A 24844-nucleotide genomic window follows, 5' to 3' on the forward strand; every position below is an offset into this window, starting at 1 on the left:
GCTGGGCTGAGAAAACCAGACAGAACCTCATACAAAAAATAAATAAATAAAAAATAAGGCTGGGCGCGGTGGCTCACGCCTATAATCCCAGCACTTTGGGAGGCAGAGGCGGGCGGATCACCTGAGGTCAGGAGTTCGAGACCAGCCTGGCCAACATGGTGACACCCCGTTGCTACTAAAAATACAAAAATTAGCTGGGCATGGTGGCAGGCGCCTGTAATCCCAGCTACTCGGGAGGCTGAGGCAGGGAGAATCACTTGAACTCGGGAGATGGAGGTTGCAGTGATCACACCACTGCTCTCTAGCCTGGGCGACACAGAGAAGACGCTCTGTCTCAAAATAAATTAATAAATTAATAAAAACAAAAAAACAGATACAGAGGCATGGAAGCCTAGGCCAAGGTTCCCCGATCCTCCCAAAGGTGAGAGTTCCTACTAGTAGTTCTGGGGAACCCCCATACCCGCCCTGGCTAGGCCTCCTCACTAGTTCCTGGAATGGTCTCCATCTCTCCTCAGCCCCTGCCAGACTGCTGAGCACGTTGGTATTGGAGCAAGCTTTATCTGTCTCGCCAGAAATATTCCGTAGTCCTGAAGATCAGGTAACTTTCATCTCCACATCCCCAGGACCTAGGTTAGTGTCTGGCATGCATGAAAGCGCGTGTGTAGAACTGAATTAACAATTATAATATATTGTTCTGTTAGGGCTGAAGTCGTGTAAGGCAGAGATCACATCTCCTACACTCTCATGGACTGAGGGACATGTTTCCAGGGACAGGGATGAGCAAGACATCTAACATTTACTGGGTTCCTAGTCCCTATATACATAAATGGATGATGAACGGCTTGGGGAATGTAACATGTGATCTTTAATCTGCAATACACTCTCCTAGTAGATATTTCTAGTGAAAGAGACATTAGAAAAATTACAGCTAGATGTGTTCATTGCCTTAATTTCAAGGGCAATCTTGCCGCCTTTTACCGCCCCTCTATGCATTCTAGTGGCGCACTCCCACCTCCCCCGAGTGATAATGATTGGTATTTTCCGGCCGAGATCCGGAAAAAAAATCCGCCTCCGAGGCGATGATTGGTTCACCGCTTCCCGCATCCCGCCTCAGGGTTGCCTCCTGGTACCTTCCCATGTAGGAAAATTATTTTGTCCCGCGCAGACTCCCTCAGCACTTTCTGCACTCTGAAGCCGGAGAATGGTAAGCGGACAGCAGCACAGGTACCATTTCCAACTCCTGCCTCCTTTTCTTCTGTGCTGGCGGCGTGGGCCTCCTCCACGTCCAATTCACGCTTTCTCTTGCCGAGTTGAGGAGCTGCATCCGCCATGCTGCCCGGGAGGCGGTGTGCGCCTGCGCGTCCTGCGCCGGCCCCGCCCCTCGCCCGAGCCTAGCGGCCTGGCTGGGCTGCTAACTCCCGGCGTACCCTGCTCTGGCACCCGCTACTGCGGGCTGCGTGCAGCGCAAAGCGGAGCCCGTAGACCTGTCCCAGGGCGCGCCTTTCAACCAAGTTACTGGCTTTGGCCCCGTTGTGGTGCTGGCCGGCCCGCAGGGAAGGGAAAAGAAGGTTGAGAGTCCCGAAAGCGGCGGGCTAGAAGTGGCTGCGCAGTGAAGAGGGACCCCCAGGCCCACGCCCCGGGGTGGGAGCCGAAGACCCCCTGGGGCCACGGGAGCGTTGGAGGCCTTGTTTGAATACTGACATTTTAATCATAGTTTCACCGACGTTGACAATTATAAGGGAAGCAACGTTTCTGACGCAAATCCGTGAACCCATTTTATTCCTTGGTTGATTTTTTATACCGAGTATTTAAGTCATTTCCATTTTTCTCCCATTTTAATTACTTTGCAGAAATTTTCATCGTGATCAGTTTTTTACTTTGTAGACTCAGCACTTTTCTGCTGACAAGAAAGGTAAAGGAATAGGGCCAGAAGAACCATTTCCATCACCCACTTATTTCCGGCCTGGAGGCATCCCCCTCCTCTCTATCTAGTTGGCCTGTATTTCTGCCCTGCTACCCGGGGTTATGATTTGCAGTATGATTCGTCTCCCAGGGTTTCGTTTCTCTTTTTTTTTTTTTTTTTTGCTGTATAAAATGATTACTTGTAACTTCTGCTGTTGAGGGTTTCTTTAGTGACCATTGTTTCTGGTTAGCCCGTTTTTCGCTGGTGTTATTTAACAGATCTAAATTTTGTCAAGAGTTGGTACTTACGGCCAGGCGCGGTGGCTCACGCCTGTAATCCCAGCCCTTTGAGAGGTCGAGGTGGCGGATCACGTGGTTAAGGTATCGAGACCATCCTGGCCAACATGGTGAAACCCTGTCTCTACTAAAAATACAAAAATTAAAAAATTCCCCGGGCGTGGTGGCCGTCGCCTGTAGTCCCAGCTCCTTGGAGGCTGAGGCGGGAGAATCGCTTGAACGCAGGAGGCGGAGTGTCGCAGTGAGCCCGGAGAGCACCACTGCACCCCAGCCTGGCGACAGAGCGAGACTCCGTCTCAAAAAAAAAAAAAGAGTTACATCGTTTCAGTCAGCCACACATTATTTTTGCCAGTGATTTGAGTTTAGGTTTTAAGACAGATCTAATGGGACAGTTTTGGCCATTTTCAACATTAGCAACAAGATGCAACTTACAGTCAGTTTTGGTCAGTAACAAAGTGTACCATGTGTTAGTTTGATTTTTGGATTACTTCTACCAGAAATATAGATTAGGAGTTGGATAAAAGACTGCTTTTTTTTTGTGATGCAGAAAGCATTATTAGGAGAGACTTAGGATCTGTCACCCAGGCTGGAGTGCAATGGCGCCATCTCGGCTCACTGCAACCTCTGCCTCCCAGGTTCAAGCGATTCTCCTGCCGCAGCCTCCTGAGTAGTTGGGATTACAGGCGCGTGCCACTAGGCCCGGCTAATTTTTTGTATTTTTAGTAGAGTCAGGGTTTCACTGTGTTGGCCAGGCTGGTCTCGAACTCCTGACGTCATGATCTGCCCACCTGGGCCTCCCAAAGTGCTGGGATTACAGGTGTGAGCCACTGTACACTGCCAAAGTAGCTACATTTTTACAAAAAGAGCCCAGAATTGAGAGCCATGAAGTCGGGCCCCAACACTGACTAGCTGTGCAACTTTGGAAAAGTCTCTTAACCTCTCCAGGTCTCCATTTTCCATGTGCCAGCCACTATTAGTTCTGAGCAAGACAGCGAGGCCTCTTCTTTCATAAACTGTATATTCAAATGGGGTATGTGAGGTAAACAAGATAATGATTAAGTGCTGTGTATGGTGTTTTTTTGTTTTGTTTTGTTTTCCCCTGTCACCCAGGCTGGAGTGCAGTGGTGCAATCTCAGCTCACTGCAAGCTCCGCCTATTGGGTTCACACCATTCTCCTGCCTCAGCCTCCCCAGTAGCTGGGACTACAGGCGCCTGCCACCACACCCGGCTAATTTTTTGTGTTTTTAGTAGAGACAGGGTTTCACCGTGTTAGCCAGGATGGTCTCGATCTCCTGACCTTGTGATCTGCCCGCCTCAGCCTCCCAAAGTGCTGGGATTACAGGCATGAGCCACTGTGCCAGGCCAAGTACTGTTAATAGAACAAAACTGGACAGTGTGAAAGAGCCTGGGGATAGGAGCCCACTGCTTTTTTTTTAATTTGGGACAGAGTCTCACTCGGTCACCCAGGCTGGAGTACGGTGGCGCAATTTTGGCTCACTGCAACCTTCGCCTCCCAGGTTCAAGCAACTCTCCTGCCTCAGCCTCCGGAGTAGCTGGGATTACAGGCATACACTAGCGCGCCTGGCTAATTTTTGTATTTTTAGTAGAGACGGGGTTTTGCTATGTTGGCCAGGCTGGTCTCTAACTCCTGATCTCAGGTGACCTGCCCACCTCCCAAAGTGTTAGAATTACAGGCATGCGTCACCATGCCTGGCCAAGCCCTTTAGATAAGATGATTGTGGTCAGCCTCTCAAAAGGTGACATTTGAGCTGAGACTTGAATGAGAAGGAACCAGCCATACCAGCCATATGAAGAGCCCAGGCAGAGTAAATATTAGCTGTCAAAGACCCTAGAGCAGTAATGTACTTGACATTTTTTTAAAAATAGGAATAACTGCTGGGCGCAGTGGCTTACACCTGTAATCCCAGCACTTTGGGAGGCCGAGGCAGGCGGATCACTTCAGGTCTGGAGTTTGAGACCAGCTTGGCCAACATGATGAAACATAGTCTCTACTAAAAATACAAAAATTAGCCGGGTGTGGTGGTGTGCACCTGTAATCCCAGCTACCTGGGAGGCTGACGCAGGAGGTGCAGGTTGCAATGAGCCAAGATCGCGCCACTGCACTTCAACCTGGGTGACAGAGCAAGACTCCGTCTCAAAAAAAAGGAATGACCTGTGTAGCTAAAATATAATGAGCAAAAGAGAAACATTTGAAATGAAATAGTAGAGGAATATATTCATTAGCGGCAAAATTCATCAATATGGGTATAATTTTGATTAAAATATAAAACCAGAATTCTACTCTTCAAAAAGTCTGGCTCATGCCCCACATGGTGGCTTACACCTGTAGTCCCAGCTACTCAGGAGGCTGAGGTGGGAGGATCACTGCAGCCCAGGAGTTTGGGGCTGCAGTGAGCTATAATCACACCACTGCACTCCAGCCTGAGCAAGAGAGTGAGGCTTTGTCTATAAAAAAAAAAGAATGCCTGTTTCGAGGAAAGGATGAGCTCATAGGAAGCCTCAGCTACCAGAAGTTCTATTAAATACCAGACCTCAGAGTGAAAGGAATCTTTATGGTAGCACAGTTAAGATTCAGTTCCTCAGTTACACTAGCCAGTTAGCAAGTGCTTGATATCCACTTGTGACCAGTGGCTACCATATGAGCACAGATGGAGAACATTTTCATTATCAAAGGAAGTTCTACTAGACAATGCTATATTAGGTTACTCATTTATTATGAAGCCCTGTTCAATTGTTTAGTTTTTTAGAAATCTTAAAATTTCTCCCATGCAAGGTGCAGTGGCTCATGCCTGTAATCCCAGCACTTTGGGAGGCCAAGGCGGTGGATCTCTTGAGGTCAGGAGTTTGAGACTAGCCTGGCTAACATGATGAAACCCATCTCTATTAAAAATACAAAAATTAGCTGAGTGTGGCAGCAGGCACCTATAATTCCAGCTACTCGGGAGGCTGAGGCAGGAGAATGGCTTCAACCTGGAGGCGGAGGTTGTAATGAGCCAAGATTGCACCACTGCGCTCCAGCCTGAGTGACAGAGCGAGACTGTGTCTCAAAAAAAAAAAAAAAAAACCTCCCAAATCTTTTCTTTTTTAGTCTAAAGAAGGACTGGATACTTCCCACTTCCATTTCAGTCATTATGACAGACTAAACCGAAAACAAGTCAGCTACAAGACACCCGAACATAACGAAAACATTCTTTTAGTTACGTTGCTGAGCTCTCAAAAAAGTAAAAATTGCAGGAACCAAAATGATGTGGGAGTTTGAATCTATAGAGTGGTAAGGGGATTGTTAAGGTGAAAGCTATTTTAAGGGCCATTGCTGATCTCTAGACGTCTAGCACATGATTCAAGGGACAAGAAACAAGACCTGAGCTTATGTCTGAAAGAGGAATTAAGATACAGAACTTTCCATAGAGCTAAGATCCCTGAAGGTCCACCAGCTCAATGAAGGGGCCAACAATTTTTTTTTTTTTTTTTGTATACGGAGTCTCGCTCTGTCGCCCAGGCTGGAGTACAGTGGCACGATCTCGGCGCACTGCAACCTCCGCCGCCCCTGTTCAAGCAATTCTCGTGCATCAGCCTCCTGAATAGCTGGGATTACAGGCGCCCACCACGCATGGCTAATTTTTTTGTATTTTTAGTAGAGACAGGGTTTCGCCATGTTGGTCAGGCTGGTCTTGAACTCCTGACCTTGGGTGATCTCGCCTTGGCCTCCCAAAGTGCTAGGAGTATAGGCATGAGCCACTGTGCCTGGCCAGGCCAACTATTTTTTGTTTTGTTTTGTTTTTTTTGAGATGGAGTCTTGCTCTGTCGCCCAGGCTGGAGTGCAGTGGCCGGATCTCAGCTCACTGCAAGCTCCACCTCCCAGGTTCACGCCATTCTCCTGCCTCAGCCTCCCGAGTAGCTGGGACTACAGGCGCCCGCCACCTCGCCAGGCTAGTTTTTCGTATTTTTTAGTAGAGACGGGGTTTCACCGTGTTGGCCAGGATGGTCTTGATCTCCTGACCTCGTGATCCGCCTGTCTCGGCCTCCCAAAGGGCTGGGATTACAGGCTTGAGCCACCGCGCCCAGCCAACTATTTTTTAAAAAGAAAAATGCTGCCCTACTAAAGGAGAGAAGGTGATTAGGAAACTTGCCTGCTTCAACCGTTGTCCCTGAGGGAAGAAGGAAAAAACCTCCTAAGAATTTATAACCACAGATGATTCTTCATGCAGACAGACTTCACATTCATGATTGTGTACATGATCCAGGACACTCAGACTGAAAAATCTACTTAAACTGGTCTTGTAGTCTTTATTGACTTTTATACCAAATTGACTCCAGGAGAAATGGAAAATCTAAATAGATCTGTAACTCTTCAAGACATTGAAATTGTAGCTTTAAATTTCACAATAAAGAATATTCTGGCCGGGCATGGTGGCTCACGCCTGTAATCCCACTGCACTCAGGCCTGGGCAATAGAGCAAGATTCCATCTCAAAAAAACAGAGACTATTCTAGGCCCAAATGGTATTACAGATGAGTCTAACAAACATTTGAGGAGCAATTAATTCCAATCGTAAATTCTTCAAATAATAAAAAAAAAAAAGCTGGGCGCAGTAGCTCACACCTGTAATTCCAGCACTTTGGGAGGCCGAGGTGGGTGGATTGTGAGGTCAGGAGATCAAGACCCTCCTGGCTAACACAGTAAAACCCTGTCTGTACTAAAAATACAAAAAATTATCCTGTTGTGGTGGCACACACCTGTAGTTCTAGCTACTTGGGAGGCTGAGGCAGGAGAATTGCTTGAACCCGGGAGGCAAAGGTTGCAGTGAGCCAAGGTCGCACCACGGCACTCCAGCCTGGGAGACAGAGCAAGACTCTGTCTCAAAAAAAAAAAAAAAAAAAAAAAGGGAAAGAAAAAATTATGTATCAGAAAACCTAAAACGCACACATTTAGTGCAGAAGTGTGTGAAGCATTCCTTTTAAGGAAGGAATGAGACAAGGATGGCTGCTATTGTCACTTTGTTTTATTGGAGGCCTTAGGAGCCACAAAAGAAACTAAAGTTTTTATTTTCTTTTGCAAATTGTATGACTGTTTATAGAAAATCCGACAGGACAGGAGTGGTGGCTCAAGCCTATCATCCCAGCACTTTGGGAAGCCCAGGCAGGCAGATAGCTTGAGCCCAGGAGTTCAAGACCAGCCTGGGCAACATGGCGAAACCCCATCTCTACAAAAAGTACAAATAAATTAGTCAGGAGTTGTGGCACAGGCCTGTGGTCCCAGCTACTCAGAGGGCTGAGGTAGGAGAATCATGGCTTGGGCCCAGGAGGTCAAGGCAGTGGTGAGCCATGATCACGCCACTGCACTTCAGCCTGGGCAACAGCAAGACCCTGCAAAGTTTATAGTCGTATAGAATTAAGTAATTCAGCATGCTGTTTAATACTAGATCGATATGTGAAATAAATTACAATTCTTTATATCAGTAATAGATAAAAATGTAAAATTACCCTTTACAACAGCAACAGAAAATATGAAATGGTAGGGAATAATTCTAATAAAAAGAGGAGCTGACCAATGTGGAAAAGATAGAAAGCTTTATTGAAATACACTTAAAGATATAAGTAAATGGAGACATACTATTTTTATGAATAGAAAGACTCATAAACATATCTGTTTTTTCAAAATAAATCTATAAATTCCATGTAAGTCCAATAAAAATACTAACAGGCTTTTTCCTGGAACGTGATGGTTGAATAAACAATTTACATGGAAGAGTAAAGGAACAAGAAAAGTTAAAGTGATTTTTGATGTATAAGAAGAGCAGGAAGAATTGACCTACAAATGGTCCAGGCTTATTAAAAACATCAGTAAACAAGCCAGTGTGGCATCAGCACAGGGTTACACAAACAGATAAAGGGAGGAGACTGGAGAACCCAGTAACAGCCCGCAACATATGATAATATGTGACAGCAGTGACATCATCATCAGTAGGGGTGGGGTAAGGATGGACTAGTCAGTAAATGATGGTTATTCAAATAGAAAAAAGAATTGGATCTTTGACTAAAGAACAACAAAAGCCCAAACAGAAAATCCAGGTGGATTAAAGACAGAAGAAAATATACAGATGTCGGGAGGACTTCCTGAGTAAAACACAAAAAGCACAAAGTAAAAGGTGAAATATTTTAGGCTGGGCATGGTGGTTCATGCCTGTAATCCCAGCATTTTGGGAGGCCAAGGCCGGTGGATCACCTGAGGTCAGAAGTTCAAGACCAGCCTGGCCAATATGGTGAAACCCCATCTCTACTAAAAATACAAAAATTAGCCGAGTGTGGTGGTGCACGCCTGTAATCCCAGGCTTAGGCAGGAGAATCACTTGAACCTGTGAGGCAGAGGTTGCAGTGAGCCAAGATTGTGCCATTGCACTCCAGCCTGGGTAACGAGCAAAACTCCATCTCAGAAAAACGAAAAACAAAACCAAAAACAGTTTAAAAATTGAGAGATGCATACTTAAATATTTAGGAATAAAATGATTTCTGAGATTTGCTTCAGATGATCTTGGGAGGAGTGAGAGATATGGGTAGGGTATTACTGGTAAAAGATTAGCTCAGAGTTGGTAACTGTTGAAACTAGCTGATGGGTACATAGGGATTCATCAAACCTTTTCCTTTCAGTATATGCTTGATTTTTTTTTTCATAAAAATGGTGAAAAGGAAAAAAAATTACAATAGTTACCAGTTTTCACCCACCAGATTAGCAGACATTTAAAAATCTGATTGTTAGCAAGAACATGAAAAAGTGGGAACTCTTTTATTTATTTATTTATTTTTTTGGAGATGGAGTCTCGCTCTGTTCAGGCTGGAGTGTAGTGGCTGGATCTCAGCTCACTGCAAGCTCCGCCTCCCGGGTTCACGCCATTCTCCTGCCCCAGCCTCCCGAGTAGCTGGGACTACAGGCACTCACTACCGCACCCAGCTAATTTTTTGAAGTTTTAGTAGAGACAGGGTTTCGCCGTGTTAGCCAGGATGGTCTCTATCTCCTGACCTCGTGATTCGCCCGCCTTGGCCTCCCAAAGTGCTGGGATTACAGGCGTGAGCCACCGCACCCAGCCAAAAGTGGGAACTCTTAAACACAAATGGTAGGAATTTAAATTGACACAGCCAATTTGGAAGAAACTGTGGCATCTTTTAGAAAAACAGCATGTAGTTTCTTTACTACCCAGCAGCAGTATATTTGTTACCCACCAGGATCTTTTTTTTTTTTTTTTTTTTGAGATGGAGTCTCGCTCTGTCACCCAGGCTGGAGTGCAGTGGTGCGGTATCTCAGCTCACTGCAATCTCCCCCTCCCAGGCTCAAGCAATTCTCCTGCCTCAGCCTCCCAGGTAGCTGGGGTTACAGGCGTGCACCACCACACCTGGCTAATTTTTGTATTTTTAATAAAGACAGGGTTTCACCATGTTGACCAGGCTGGTCTCAAACTCCTGACTTCAAGTGATCCGCCCACCTCGGCCTCCCAAAGTGCTGGGATTACAGGCATGGGCCACCACGCCCAGCCCCAGCATGATTTTCTGGGCTAAATCCTAGAAAATCTTGCTTGCAGAAATGTACGAAAAAGTTCAGAGGCTCATTGTTTTTAATAGCAAAAACCTAGGAACAACAAATATCCATTTGGAGAAGAATGTGTAACTAAATAGTGGCATATTTACATCGTGGGATGAAAGTGTATTATTAATAACTGGCGTGTCATCCATCCGCATGGATAAATCTCACAAACATTTGGTGAACAAGGAAAGGAATCTGCAGAATACAAACACTGTAATGCTGTTTACATAAAATATAAAACCATGTAAAACTAAACAATATGCTGGTGGGGGTGCATACATATGTGGTAAATGTATACAGAAAAGCTAAAAGCAGGAAGTTCAAAATTCAAAATATTGGTTATTTCTGGTGGGGGAGGGGGGAGTGCAATTCAGGGCACAAAGGGACCACTATAAGAGATGATAAGGTATAGCTTCTTAAACTGGGTGGTCGGCACATGAGTGGACATATTATTTGTTAATCCTTTTGTGTATAATAAAATAATTTTTTGTTTTTTTTTTTTTTTTTTTGAGATGGAGTCTCACTTTGTTACCCAGGCTGGAGTGCAGTGGTGCGATCTTGGCTCACTGCAACCTCTGCCTCCTGGATTCAAGCAATTCTACTGCCTCAGCCTCCCAAGTACCTGGGACTACAGGCCCACACCACCACACCCAACTAATTTTTGTATTTTTGGTAGAGACGGGGTTTCACAATGTTGGCCAGGATGGTCTCGATCTCTTGACCTTGTGGTCTGCCCACCTCGGCCTCCCAAAGTGCTGGTATTAAAGGCATGAACCATTGCGCCCGGCCTTTTTTTTTTTTAGACAGGGTCTTGCTCAGTTGCCCAGGCTGGAGTGCAGTGGCATGATTTTGGCTCACTGCAACCTCCACCTCCCAGGTTCAAGCAATTCTTCTGCCTCAACCTCCTGAGTAGTTGGGATTACAGGTGCCCACCACCACACCCAGCTAATTTTTGTATTTTTAGTAGAGACGGGGTTTCACCATATTGCCCAGGCTGGTCTTGAACTCCTGACCTCACATGATCCACCCGCCTTGGCCTCCCCAAGCGCTGAGATGACAGGTGTGAGCCACGGTGCCCAGCAAAATAATTTATAATTTAAAAAGTAAATTTTCTCTTTCTAGAACTAGAGATAGAAAAAATAATAAAACTTTTTTTTTCAGCAAAAGAGGGGTCATGATAGGGAGAAGTGAGAGAGAGGGCACAAAAGTACATGTTGGAGGAAATAATGAAATTCATTTCAGTTCAGAAACAAACTTACTGAGAACAGATGAATGAAACCTTGCCTGTCCTATAAGGAATACCGTCATCTGCCAGAAGAAAAATGCTGATTCTTCCCAGTCCAAAGGTGAAGATGGTGACTGTGAAAGTATCAGCTTTAGCCAGACCACGGATGAAGCTCTCAGATGTCACAGCATCCGTGGGCTTGTGAGCTCAGGTGAAGGCGTTGAACCCTGAGCCCTGGCTTCCCATCTCTTCACTTGCTCCCTCCACCACCTCACCCCCACATTCGGAATGGCTTCCAGGTTTGTGTCTTTAATGGCACTTAGGCAATAAATAAAAAATACAGTGCAGTGCTGACTGTGTCTTCCTTACAGCTTTCTGAAGTGAATCGATGTCTCTGGAAAGAGGAACAGAGTAGTGTGAGTGTGAAGGACTGGATTCCTCTTGCTTTCTCCTGACGCCCATTCCAGGGTTTCCCCAGGCAACTGGGAAGACCATCCATGGTGAGGCCTGCAATCTAGGCTGCTTGCTGATCAGTCAGGTGAGTCACCTTTTTAGGAGGGATACCAGTGTATGCCAGTACCCAGTTCCAGGGGAAGAAAGAAGTGTGTGCCAGGCTTCTTGTCCAGTTAGGCAGGATACGAGCCCTGCTGGCCATCATTGGTCAATACCACCTCCTACCACCTCCAGTTTCTGGCTTCCTCATGGCCGTCTTGGGGAGTCCCCAGCTTCCTCGTGGCTTTCCTAGGGGGAATCCCCAGCTTCATGGCCTTCCTGGGGGAGTTCCCAACCTCTCCATGGTTCTTAGGGAGCCCACAGTAATGGAAGCCTGATGGGTGCTGTGATCCCAGGGACACGGGCAAAGCGCTGCAGACTCGCTCTCTATACCTCTTGTCACATCTGTGGGAATCCAAGGCCCTGCGTGGGTTTTCTATTTCCAGCTTTACTCCAACTTCCGGGGTCCCATGATATAAAAAGTGTCAACTGAGTGTCTGCAGATCTGAAAGAGACCAGTCACAGCATTGTCACCCTTCCCAAACCCAGCATCTCTGTTTTCTCCAACAGGTCCTGCCTCTTCTACCTTTTTATCTATTACCACACTTCCAAACCTACTGCAATAGCATGGCCCTCCCCAGATACACTCATATGCACTTCTTTCCTATTATTTTGCATTATTTTGCCTTACTAAACCAATGTCCCTCCTGGCACCTTCCCAGCTCTTGATGGACATCTCCAGCCTGATCTCAGAGAAACGTAATGCTATTACTATTACTACTACTAGCTAATAACTTATTGAGGACCTGATTTGTGCTAGGCTCTGCCTATTATGAATACATGTGCTAGGCCATGTTCTGAGCCCTTAGTCTATATACTGTTCTCATTTCATAGCAATGGAAACGTGGTGGTCAGTGAGGAAACCAAGGCACAGAGGGGGTAAGTAACTTGCCCAAGTTACTTTTTATGGGTTAATAATAAGTGCAGGAGCCAGGATACAAACCCTGACAGCCTTTTCCAGAGGCTGCACTTTGAACTACTAGGCTACAGGGCTGTCTCCTAAAAGTCAAAGTAGATCAGATACTGTGGCTGAATCCCGTTCCCCTTCTCCCTCCTGTAGTAGCTTACAACGCATGACAGCTTCTTTGACTTGGCGAAAGCCACCATCAGGGCCCCTGCCATCGACGTAGTACATGAATCGGAGCTCAGGTGGGTAGGCATCTCTGCTGAGGCCCGACAGCAGGGGGATGGTGCGGCCCTCAGCCCCTGGGGCCTCGGTCAGGGCCTGCAGCATCTGGTACTTGCACCAGGGGTCCTGAAGGAAGCCCGGCGTGATGAGCAGCACACGGCAGTGACTATTGATCAGTGCCTGGCACAGCTCGGACACGATAGCACCACCTGGGGTTGCATCCCGGAGTTGCAGGAAGCAGCGCAGGCTGGTGGTGCTGCCTTCCAGGTAGGAGACCAGGTTCTGGGCAGCCACCAGGTCTTCCTCACTGTGGCACACACAGACGTCATAGTCCTTGCTCCAGCGACTACTGCCGCTGTCACTGGCATGTGTGGGTGGCAGGCTGGGAGACGTGACTAAGCTGAGGCTTGGGGATAGTCTGTCCTGTGAGGGAGGCTGTGAAGTACGGCTGGAGGTGCTTTCTGGGGAGTCCGGCCTCTTGGGCTTCTTCAGCAGGGTCTGCCTGAACCAGTCTGTGGGGGAGAAACACCGCTCAGGCCTGTGTCTTCTTAACAGGTGCCCTCTCACTGCCTACACAGGGAGGAGCCCACCTCACAGCGAGGCAGACAGACTGCAGTCCGCTTCCCTGCACTGGGAAACATCGTATTCTCAGAGACCTGTTGCTCTACTATTTTTTTTTGTTTTGAGACAGAGTCTCACTCTCACCCAGTCTGGGGTGCAGTGGCGTGATCTTGGCTCACTGCAATCTCCACCTCCCAGGTTCAAACAATTCTCCTGCCTCAGCCTCCTGAGTAGCTGGGATTACAGGTGCATACCACCACCCCTGGCTAATTTTTGTATTTTCAGTAGAGACGGGATTTCACCATGTTGGTCAGGCTGGTCTTGAACTTCTGACCTCATGATCTGCCCACCTCAGCCTCCCAAAGTGCTAGGATTACAGGCATGAGCCACTGCGCCCGACACTCCGCTATTTTTGTATATCCTTTGGGACTTGCCTAAAAGTGCCCTCTAAAGGTAAAGGTTTTGGACGTATGTCAGAACTCTGGAATCCTTATGTGAGAGTGTCCCACCAGCCTGGTTAAGAGAAATGGCCTTGCACTACTCCCAGGCTCTTTGATACCTGGTACCCCCAGCCCACCTTAAGCAGAACTTCCCACTAGAGCTGACTAGTCAACCACCTGGGAGTCTGCAGGCAGAGCTACGTTATGCGAGAAGGATCCATCAGTCCCAGAGCCCACTTCCAGCACCGAGAGGAGGTGGACTTAGATTAGGAAGGGGCATGGAGGACTGGCATCTGTTTGGCCCCAAGAAATCCTAGATTGTCGCCAGATGGGGAAGAGGCTACTGCTCAGAGCTGCTGAGGAGCGGAGAACTTCGCGATTCAGAACCCACACTCTGGAGTCAGGGACACAGTTCTGACTGTGGCTCACTTTCTGTATGACCTTCAGCAAATTAGTCTGTGTCTCCATTGCCTCATCTGTAAAATGGGTTTGTCTTAGGTGCTGAAAGTTCACTGAGAATGCAGTGTCAGGTGCGTTGTAGCGACTCCGTAAGGAGATGAAAACCCAGCTTCCCCAGCCTTTGATAAGGACAGATAGTTGTGGTGGGGATTGATTCATTTTCTCTCTCTGCTTGGCTTCTCCTCCAGATGGTTCTGGAACAAAGATTTACACAACGAGAGACAGTGTCAAGCCCTCAGCACACTGGTTTCCAGGCTGGGAAAGCTAGCTGAGCAGGCTTGGAAAACCTCTGAGCCAAAAGGATCAAGATCTGGCTGAGCTGGCGCAGGCCTCCCCTCCTCACTTTCCACCATGCGTCCAGGCCCTGAAGTCAGGTCAGCAGTTCCCCCCGTCAGCCTTCCTGCGTCTCTCTCTGAGTCTGGACCAGGCAGGCCTCCCACCACACCCTATGGAGACTAAGCACTACACTCAGGAACACAGCAGAGTCGCGAGTCCAGTTCCACTCACCAGCCATCTTGCCTCGAGGCTTCTTAGGCCGAGAGCCAGGAGCTGGGAGGGAGGTCGATGATGCCATAGCGTGGGGGTCAAAACTAGCCCCGTGAGACCAGGCATCGGTAAAGGGGGAGGAGGGAGAAGACCCAGTCTTGACCTCATGGAGCAGCCATCCTACAGAGGGCAGAGAGAGAGAGTCACAAAGGCTGCACTTACCCTGCTCTCATTCCCCGTGGAGGAGCTCTGGGAAGTTGGGTTTCTCTCCTAATGGCTGACAGAGGCTTCCTCTCTAAAAGGGTCCTGCATTCCTCATGAGATTAGGGCCAGACACGACTGTGATTGGAGCTGGGTTCTAGATAAAGCCAGAGCTGTGTAGTGTGGTCAGACTTACAGGGTGTGAGCTCAGCATGACCAGCTGAGGGACTGTTCTCTGCTCCACCTGGCCAGGAGGATATTTGGGATCTGGGGAAGGGCAGCTGTCAGGCAGCTCTTTACAAGGACTTCTTCCTATGTAAGACCTGAAATGGTAGAAGAAGGACAGTTGCTATTTGGACAAATAATTATGTATCCAGATAGACAGAAGCTGAACAGTAGAGAGCACATGCAGGAAATCTTGGGAGACTTTTCCTCCAAGTCTGCCTCCCCCTGAATAACTCCATCCATAGACCCATCGCTCCTGGAGCTATCAGCTCAGGAAGGTCATGTCAAAAAGTGGTGAAGACTGCAGACTGCAGGTAGAGTGCCTGAGTCTCACCTCTGGTTAACCGTGGCCTTTGGCCATCTTGCTAAACTCCGGTTTCTCCATTTATGAAATGGAGGTACTAAAGCGTCCTTCTCAGCATTATTGTGAAGATTACATGAAATAATTTATGTAAAGTCCTAATGGTGCCTGGCATGTAATAAATGCTTAGAAAATGTGGGCTACTATGTATATAAAATTAGATATTGGAGGGATATATTATGTTCATGGTTTATAAAACTTGTAACATTAATGTTTCCCCAACTGATCATTAATTCAGTGCTGTTGCAAAGTCTAGAAGATTTTTGTTTTTTAGGTTTTTTGGTGGGGAGGTTGTCAGACTGCTTCTACATTTATATGGAAATAAGAAAGCCCAAGAATCCCTTAGAAAGGCAACCCACCATGTTCTCTTCCCACCACAGTGACAGTGGATGCCCCTGACAGTGGACACTCCTTCAGCCTTAAGTCTCTGTGGAGCAGAGCCTGTGGGGGCTGTAGGATTCTAGTGACACTTCTCCTGTGAAGAGCTAGCAGAGCAACTGGCGCAGGGCCGCTTTCTCTTTGGTGGATCTGTGAGATCAAAACCTGAAAACTCATAGAAACAAGTATTAGGAGACACACTAAAATAAAACGCTTCAAAATTTAAAGAATGTGTCCAGGCACGATGGCTAATGCCTGTAATCCTAGCACTTTGGGAGGCCAATGCGGCGGATCACCTGGGGTCAGGAGTTCAAGCCCAGCCTGGCCAACATGGTAAAACCCCATCTCTACTAAAAATACAAAAATTAGCTGGGTGTGATGGCGGGCACCTATAATCCCAGCTACTTGGGAGGCTGAGGCAGGAGAATCTCTTGAACCTGGAAGCGGAGGTTGCAGTGAGCTGAGATCACACCACTGCACTCCAGCCTGGGCAACAAGAGTGAAACTCCATCTCAAAAAAAAAAAAAAATTAAAGAATGTCTTTCTATGCTGCACATTAATGCTTTGTTCACTGATGCTTAGAAGACAAGGGATGCTGAGGATTTGTGAACATATATCAAAGTTCAAAAAAGAAGTAGAACTTAAACCATAGCAGCAAACGAGGCAGAGTGAAGAGTTGGAATGGGTCCAGGAACCAGAGAAGACATCTGAAAAAGCAGCACAGCTAAATGTGAAGCCACCAAAAAGGCACTGGAAGTTGACTAATACGTATGAGTTTCTTTTCTTTCCTAATATGCTTGGGATTTCAGACAGCCTAAGTGGTAGGCTGCAGCTAGGGCCATTCAGAATGCCTTTCTGCCCCTAGTAGTAGACATGATGTCAGTTGGTTTTTGCATTATTTAAATATTTTTTCAATTCTGTTTTAATATTCATTATTTGGCCTTGGTGCACTTGTAAACTAAAGCATCATTTGATTTCTAAATATTCTAAAGGTTAAAAATTAGCATAATATGTTAATCTACTTAATATATGTAGATTTAAAAGTTTCAGTTTCTCATTTTATAAAATGACTTGCCCTTTTGGCAAAACATGCTGATTTGGGGAAATTGCTTTTCCATTGCTTGGTTAAGAAGAAATCCAGTTGTCCAGCAGTATATGCCACTAGAAGTGGGGTAGTATAAGCCCTCATGAGAAACATTATGGAAATGTTTTAAGAAAAATAATAGCACCTTTGACAGGATAATTGAGCAAGATGGCAGGTAAATTCCAGTAACCGTACCCATTGCCTACTTCCTGCAATCCAAGATGCCATGCACCTTCCTTGTTCCTTTTCAGTTCTTTAGTAGCTGGGGCTGTGGAACTGTCACACATTGAAACGTGTTAATGTTTCCAAGACCTGGTAACTGTCATCATATCTTGAGATGTGGTTGACAAGTAGGTAAGATAATGAACCCAAATATCCAACTGGAAGCTCTACTCACTAGCTCTGCCTATTCTCTGATTTGCTGTGTAGTATAATATGCAGTCGCTTTTTTTGTGATTTGAAAAAATTAATAAAGTAGAATCATACCAAAAATGCCCACTTTGTAAGAACAAAGACTTGATAGAAAATTAGTAAAGAGGCCAGGCATGGTGGCTCATGCCTGTAATCCCAGCACTTTGGGAGGCCGAGGTGGGCAGATCATGTGAGCTCAGGAGTTCCAGACCAGCCTGGCCAACACGTCGAAATCCTGTCTCTACTAAAAATACAAAAATTAGCCGGGCATGGTGTCACATACCTGTAATCCTAGCTACTCGGGTGGCTGAGGCTGGAGAATCCCTTGAACCTGGGAGGCGGAGGCTACAGTGAGCCGAGATCACGCCACTGTACTCCAGCCTGAGTGACAGAGCGAGACTCGATCTCAAAAAAATAAAAGAAAATTAGTAAAGAATTTCTTCAGAAAAGAAGTAACACAATACCTTTAGTGCTTTCTAGAATGCTTTTCCAATATTATGTGCAGAAATTGATGTAAAGGAAACACTATGGAGTTTTGCTATATAAAACCCAAAGTGGGCCAGGGCACAGTGGCTCACACCTGTAATCCCAGTACTTTGGGAGGCTGAGGCGGGCGGATCACGAGGTCAGGAGTTTGAGACCAGCCTGGCCAACATGGTGAAACGCCATCTCTACTAAAAACACAAAAATTAGCTGGGTGTGGTGGTGCGCGCCAGTAATCGCAGCTACTCGGGAGGCTGAGGCAGGAGAATCGCTTGAACCTGGGAGGTGGAGGTTGCAGTGAGCCGAGATTGTGTCACTGCACTCCAGCCTGGGTGACAGAGCAAGAGTCAAGTCTCAAAAAAAAAAAAAAAAAAAAAAAAAGAAATCCAAAGTGTATTTAGTATCCAATATCAAACTGGTCTCCAATTTCTATTATATAGGAAATGTACTGAAGCCTGTGAAGGCATATACTTAGAATATGTATCTCTTAGAGTTCATATTCAATTTGTTAAGCAGGAATCACTATCTGGGGTAAACAGAATAGTGGCCCACAAAGAGGCCCACATCCTACTCCCCGGAACTGAGAATATGTTACCTTCCATGGCAAAAGGGGATTTGGCAGTTGTGATTAAGAACCTTGAGATGGGGAGGGGGTGCCTGGATTGCCCAGGTGAGCCTAATGTAACCACAAAGATCCTTTCAAGAGGCAGGCAGGAAGATCTGAGGCAGACGAAAGAGCTGTGCTGAGGGAAGCAGGTGCCAGTAGGATGTAGGTGGCCTCTAGAAGCTGGAAAAGGCAAGTCCGTGGTTTCTTTCCTGGAGGCTTCAGAAGGAGCACGGCCTTGCTGATGGCCATCTTAGAACGGTAGGATAATCAATATGTGTTGTTTGAGGCCACTAAGTTTGTGGCAATTTGTTACAGCAGCAATAGGAAACTACTACACTATGTCTGATTAGATCAGGCCAATGAATGGAGAAAGTATTGGATTTCAGTTGAGTGCTAAAAACTGGTCTGTTTAAAGGTTCAAATTGTTTGCAACAGTTTTTATATATTTAAAAATAAATTACCATCTTCACCTGACTTTACATTTAAAAGAATTTTGATTTCAAAGGCTGTTTTGTTCTCAGTCACTTGCTAAAACATTTGGGTAGGATTAATTCTGGTTTGTAGGACAGTGTCACTTAAAGTCCTGAATATAATTCATTTATAGCTTGATAGACACAAAACAGTGTTCTCAAAGAGGTTTGGAGACTATGGTGCAGATTTGGGTGGCCCCTGTGTTCACACGTGGGACTTTTTTTTTTCTCAGACAGACTCACTCCATTACCCAGGCTGGAGTGCAGTTGTGGAATCTCAGCTCACTACAACCTCTGCCTCCTGGGTTCGAGTGATTCTTGTGCCTCAGCCTCCTGAGTGGCTGGGACTACAGGTGCTCGCCACCACATCCAGCTAATTTTTATATTTTTAGTAGACGTGGGATTTCACCATGTTGGCCAGGCTGGTCTGGAACTCATGACCTCAAGTGATTGGCCCACCTCAACCTCCCAGAGTGCTGGGATTGCAAAGAGGCATGAGCCATTGTGTCCGACCTTTTTTTTTTTTTCAGACAGGGTCTTGCTCTGTCACCCAGGCTGGAGTGCAGTGTTGTGATTACAGCTCACTGCAGCCTCAACCTCCAAGGCTCAAGCAGTCTTCCATCTCAACCTCTAGAGTAGCTGGAATTATAGACGTGAGTCACCACACCTACCTAATTTATTTTTTTCATTTTTCATTTTTTTGGTACAGACAGGATCTTCCTTTGTTGGCCAAGCTGGTCTAACTCCTGACCTCAAGTGATCCACCTACCTCAGCCTCCCAAAGTGCTGGGATTACAGGCGTGAGCCACCACGCCCAGCTTTAATTTTACTTTTGTCTGAGTCTTCTTGCTAGGGAAGATTTTTTAAAAACTAGACTTAGGCCGGGCGTGGTGGCTCAAGCCTGTAATCCCAGCACTTTGGGAGGCCGAGACGGGCGGATCACGAGGTCAGGAGATCGAGACCATCCTGGCTAACATGGTGAAACCCCGTCTCTACTAAAAAATACAAAAAACTAGCCGGGCGAGGTGGCGGGTGCCTGTAGTCCCAGCTACTCGGGAGGCTGAGGCAGGAAAATGGTGTAAACCCGGGAGGCAGAGCTTGCAGTGAGCTGAGATCCGGCCACTGCACTCCAGCCCGGGCGACAGAGCGAGACACCGTCTCAAAACAAAACAAAAAAAACTAGACTTAAATAATACAACTATAAGGGGAAAAATGGTAAAAAAAAATTAGAATGAATAACTTCTGTTCATCAAAAGACATAAATAGGAGAGTGAAAAGGCAATCTCCCAAGGGAGAAAATGTTTAAAAATATATATCCAGGGCCGGGTGCAGTGGCTCACACCTGTAATCCCAGCACTTTGGGAGGCCCAGGCGGGCAGATTACGAGGTCAGGAGTTTGAGACCAGCCCCACCAACATGGTGAAACCCCCTCTTTACTAAAAATACAAAAATTAGCTGGGCGTGGTGGAGGGTGCCTGTAATCCTAGCTACTCAGGAGGCTGAAGCAGGAGAATCGTTTGAACCCGGGAGGCAGAAGTTGCAGTGAGCCTGAGACAGCACCATTGCACTCCAGCCTGGGTGACAGAGCGAGACTCCGTCTCAAAAAAAAAAAAAAAAAAAAATATATATATATATATATACACACAGACACACACACACACATATCCAATAAATGTCTTATATCACAAATATTTCAAGGACTCAATGGAACTAGTAAGAAAACGACAGAAAAATGAGCAGAAGAATTGAGCAGGCACTTCACAAAAAGAATATTCAAATGAGCAATAGACATAAAAACAGTTCATTAGTCATCAGAGAAATGCAAACTAAAACCTCAATGCATCACTGCTGGGCACTCAGCCAAATGGCTACAGAGAAAAAGGCTACCAAGTAGTGGTAAGAGTGCAGGAATGGGAACCCCAGCACTGCCGGTGGGCATGTAAACCATACAACTACTTCGGAGAAGTGTTTGGCACCATAGATTAAAGATGAGCATACATACATCAGTAATTTCAGTCCTAGGAATATACTCATACAGCAGTGCTTACAGATTTTTGTTAAAATTATTTTATTTTATTTATTTATTTATTTTTTTGAGACGGAGTCTCCCTCTGTCACCCAAGATGGAGTGCAGTGGCGTGATCTCGGCTCACTGCAACCACTGCCTCCTGGGTTCAAGCGATTCTCCTGCCTCAGCCTCCTAAATACCTGGGACTACCGGCACCCACCACCACGCCTGGCTAATTTTTGTATTTTTAGGAGAGACGGGGTTTCACCATATTGGCCAGCCTGGTCTCGAACTCCTGACCTTGTAATCCACCTGCCTTGGCCTCCCAAAGTGCTAGGATTACAGGCATGAGCCACTGTGCCCGGCCTGCTTACAGATGTTTACCAAAAGACACAAGAATGTCTGTAGCAGCAAGATACAAAATAACCCCACAGTGGAAACGACTGTCCATCAACCCGTGTCCAGTAGAATGGATAAATTGTGGTCTAGCCATACAGTGGAATATTATACACCAACAAGAATAAACTGCTAACGAAACATGGGTGAATATCACAAAACATATTGAATGTCAGATGTCACGCACATAAGAGTACATGAAGGTCCGGCTCAGTGGCTCATGCCTGTACAATCCCAGCACTTTGGAAGGCTGAGGCAGGCGGATCACCTGAATTCAGGAGTTCGAGACCACCCTGGCCAATATGGTACAACCCCGTCGCTACTGAAAATGCAACAGTTAGCCGGGCGTGGTGACAGGCGCCTGTAATCCCGGCTACTCGGGAAGCTGAGGCAGGAGAATTGCTTGAACCCGCGAGGCAGAGGTTGCAGTGAGCCGAGATTGCGCCACTGCACTCCAGCCTGGACGACAAAAGCGAAACTACATCTCAAAAAAAAAAAAAAGTACATGACGTATGATTCCATGGATGGAAAATCCAAAACAGGCAAACCTATTTTATGGCGTTAAAAGCCAGGGAATGTAGTAATGTTTTCTTTATTGCTCTGAATCAGGAAATGTGCATGTTACGGAAAATGGTTGAGCTGTACACTTGTGATTTGTGTGCCTGCATATCAACTCTTAAATCTGAAAAATAAGGAGATGTGGTTCCCTCTGAGTCATTCCTGACCCTGGTGTCCCCTAGTTTTGGTGTTTCAACGGGAGTTCTCCACACTTCCCCCTCTCGGTTGCACTTCTAGGGTGTGCTGTGATTCTAACGTACCTGTCTGTCCCCTGGGGACCAGAGAACTGGATCTGGCTGGTCCACCGCGGTCACCCTAGTCGTTGGCACAGTGGCTGCCCAGCCCGTGTGGAGCTGCTCATTAAATGACTGTGGTGTAATGCCTCGATAGGTCCCTAACCCTACCTAATGTTACGCACTTGCTGAATCACTGCCGCAATGACAACCCGAAGAGCAGAGGAAGAGGCTGTGGCCGGAGCAGAGAAGTATGTGAACAGAAACGACATCCACAAGGCACTGACCGCCAGGCTCTTCCAGCGAGGCAAGCGAAAGGGCAGCCGCCCCGCGCCAGCTTCTTTGCGACAGAAAAGGTGACAGCCTCCTCGGAGGGCTCTTTCATGCCGCTTGCGTGTTGCGGGTGCCAAAAAGGTGAAGGCGAAGGGAAGCGGATGTGCCGCCAGCAGGGCAAGGCCGGGCTGGAGGCGGCGCGGACCCCCGCGGCTCCCGGTGGGGCCGGGACTCCGGGGCCCAGGCCGGCCGCGCTCCGCCCCGCCCACCCCACGGAGTCCCGCTGCGCCTCCCGGTCCCCCGCGACCCCGCCCCGGGCTCACCTGTGTGCGGGCCCAGCCGCGACGCGGGCTGCGCGGGCTCCCCGGGGAAGAGCAGCGCGCAGGCCCCGCTCCCCGGAAGCGCCGCCCGCCGCACCGCCCCTCCCACGCAGCCCGGCCCAGTCCAGACCCGGGAGGCGCTCGGGCACGATCGGGCTGCGGGAGACGCGGGACGGGGCAGCCCGTGTCCACCGCAGCCTGAGCCCCGGCCAGCCTGGCTTCTGTATGACTCCGGGTGCCCGTCCTCTACGCTAGCTGCATCGGGGCGGTCCGCAGCAACTCGGAGAGGAGCCTGTGGCCAGGGTTCCCCGGCGCCCACCGTGACAACCTAAAGCCTGGGTTTTGTTCTAGGTGGGGGAGAAGGAAAAAAAAAACCCTATTCCACCCATTTAATCCTCCTAACACCCTGCAAGGGGCGTGTTCGTACCTTTTTCCTTTTATACAGTGGAGAAACATGAAGCTTGGAGAGATGGAACGACTTTTCCAAAGGTTCACACACAGCGAGGGGTGTACGGGGCTGCAGTGTAGGAGGGGCAGACCCGGGCAGCAGCTGGGCCGCCAGCTCCTGTCCCAGACACTGGTTGATGCCGATGGGGATGGAAACACCGTCTCATGCCAAAGTGCTTTCTTCGCTCCTCTAAGCAGTGATCCCACATGGGCGTTATGAACAGCGCTGCAGGATGCTGCAGAGCCGCTGCAAACAGCTTTGGTGTAGGCAAGATGCTTGGAAGTCCTGGGTGAAAGAGATGCCTTTGCCTCCCACTTCTTGGAGCTGTTCAGATGTTGGTGAACGCTGTGAAGCACCTTGGGGAGAAGGGAACGGAGCATTCCCCACCCTTGTTTCAGTCTACAAGAAATGTGAATGTCTTCCTGAGCGTCTTGCTACAGGGCATGCCAGTTTGGAAAACACTGTCCTCAAACTTTGTGCACGAAATGCTGGAGGGTGGAGGTAGTTTAATTAGGCCACGTAAGATTCATGATCTCCCCCTCCAGTCTGATTTCCTCCTTTTCTCACCAGCCCGCCAAAGCGGATGAGCTGCCCATCCTGGGAGGGCTCTGGAGTCAACTGCCTGGGTTCACAACCAGCGCTCATCACTTACTAGTTGTGTGGTGTTGGTGAAGTCACGCGACTTTTCTAGGCTTGCTTCCCTCATCAAATTATGGAGACATGAAGCATGGAGAGATGGAACGCTGGTGTTCTTGCAAGGATTAGATGAGTCTACATAAAGTAGATCAGGCACCTGGCCCTGCACCCAAATGCCCAGTTTGCTTTGACTCTACCAAGTATACCTCCACCCAGGGCCCTCCTTTTGCCCAGCTCTGCTCTGCAAAACGCCCTTCTTCTAGCAAGGCCTATTTTTTTTGTTTGTTTCCTTTTTCTTTTTTTTTTAACATCACATAGGTAACAACCCTTAACAAGGTTTAAGGGAGGCACATCTCACACATGTGCGTGAACACCCAAATATCATGCTTATGAACTACAAAGGGATCAAGGCCCATTTTTGCAGCTTATTCAGGAAAGCTTTGCTTAACCCAGCCCTTCCCACCTCCATCCCTCAAAGGCAGTAGTGCTTTTCATTATAAAGAGCCTGTGCTCTGGCTGCTTAGCTCCCATTTTAAAGTAAAAATTCCCCGAGGCCAGGGATGGTTCTTCAGGCTCCAGCCAGAGCAGAGGGACACTTGAGGAACACTCAGATAAACAGGACTTGACTGCGCCAAGTAGCCAAGTATGGGCCAAGCGTTGGGACAGCTGAGTGTCGAGCAAGGATGAAGAAGGCTTGGTCCCAGTTCTGCACAGCTCAGTGGGGGAAGTAGAGCCCTGTGGGAGGACAGGGGAGTTGCTCAGTGCTTTTTTTTTTTTTTTGAGACGTTGTTTCGTTCTTGTTGGCCAGGCTGGAGTGCAATGGTGCAATCTCGCCTCACTGCAACCTCCGCCTCCAGGGTTTAAGCAATTCTCCTGCCTCTGCCTCCTGAGTAGCTGGAATTACAGGCATGCACCACCATGCCCAGCTAATTTTGTTTTACTAGAGATGGGGTTTCTCCATTTGGTCAGGCTGGTCTCAAACTCCCGACCTCAAGTGATCTGCCCACCTCCGCCTCCCAAAGTGCTGGGATTACAGGTCTCAGTGCTTCTTAATAAACATAGTACTCACTGTGTGGAAGGGAGCAGCTTCTGGGTGAGAAACACT

At 47.5% G+C, this 24844-nt stretch overlaps 2 protein-coding genes, 1 long non-coding RNA gene and 1 pseudogene across 11 annotated transcripts in view; 1 reads left to right on the top strand and 3 right to left on the bottom strand.

Moving 5' to 3' along the window:
- DCPS (decapping enzyme, scavenger) overlaps positions 1–1655 on the bottom strand; it is a 39927-nt gene extending 38272 nt beyond the window's left edge. The window contains 1 exon segment of the mRNA XM_030918275.1: positions 1131–1655. Within this exon segment, the coding sequence (XP_030774135.1) occupies positions 1131–1331 (201 nt within the window). The 5' untranslated portion in view covers positions 1332–1655.
- LOC115893595 lies at positions 1110–11385 on the top strand. The gene is made up of 2 exons (XR_004053653.1): positions 1110–1224; positions 11092–11385. It is a non-coding gene; the product is annotated as an uncharacterized LOC115893595 (long non-coding RNA).
- TIRAP (TIR domain containing adaptor protein) lies at positions 10764–22869 on the bottom strand. 9 transcript variants are annotated; one of them, XR_004053652.1, is made up of 6 exons: positions 15794–16166; positions 15045–15171; positions 14669–14827; positions 12641–13213; positions 11906–12017; positions 10764–11414 (listed from the first exon to the last, which is right to left on the bottom strand). XR_004053652.1 is itself a non-coding variant. In XM_030918283.1 (5 exons), exons 3-5 carry the CDS (start codon positions 14733–14735, stop codon positions 11998–12000), a joined length of 660 nt encoding a protein of 219 aa, XP_030774143.1. In that variant the 5' UTR covers positions 14736–14827; positions 15045–15171; positions 22659–22733; the 3' UTR covers positions 11010–11997. The 9 variants fall into 9 exon arrangements, 8 of the variants coding, with proteins under 8 accessions (XP_030774143.1, XP_030774142.1, XP_030774137.1 ...); XM_030918283.1 differs by lacking the exon at positions 15794–16166 and adding an exon at positions 22659–22733 and having other exon boundaries at positions 11010–12017; XM_030918282.1 differs by having other exon boundaries at positions 11010–12017.
- A 1178-nt stretch (positions 22870–24047) lies between these two features.
- LOC115893792 lies at positions 24048–24145 on the bottom strand (annotated as a pseudogene).
- Positions 24146–24844: the final 699 nt, after the last annotated feature.

Source organism: Rhinopithecus roxellana, chromosome 15 (assembly GCF_007565055.1).
Source record: "Rhinopithecus roxellana isolate Shanxi Qingling chromosome 15, ASM756505v1, whole genome shotgun sequence".
Classification (NCBI taxonomy): domain Eukaryota; kingdom Metazoa; phylum Chordata; class Mammalia; order Primates; family Cercopithecidae; genus Rhinopithecus; species Rhinopithecus roxellana.

Bases quoted from the DNA above. Each gene is read 5' to 3' on its own strand.
- TIRAP (XM_030918277.1), bottom strand. From the start codon at position 14,735: ATGGCATCATCGACCTCCCTCCCAGCTCCTGGCTCTCGGCCTAAGAAG. The intron at 13,214-14,668 runs GTGAGTGGAACT...TCTCCCCCACAG, and splicing joins GCCTCGAGGCAAGATGGCTG to ACTGGTTCAGGCAGACCCTG.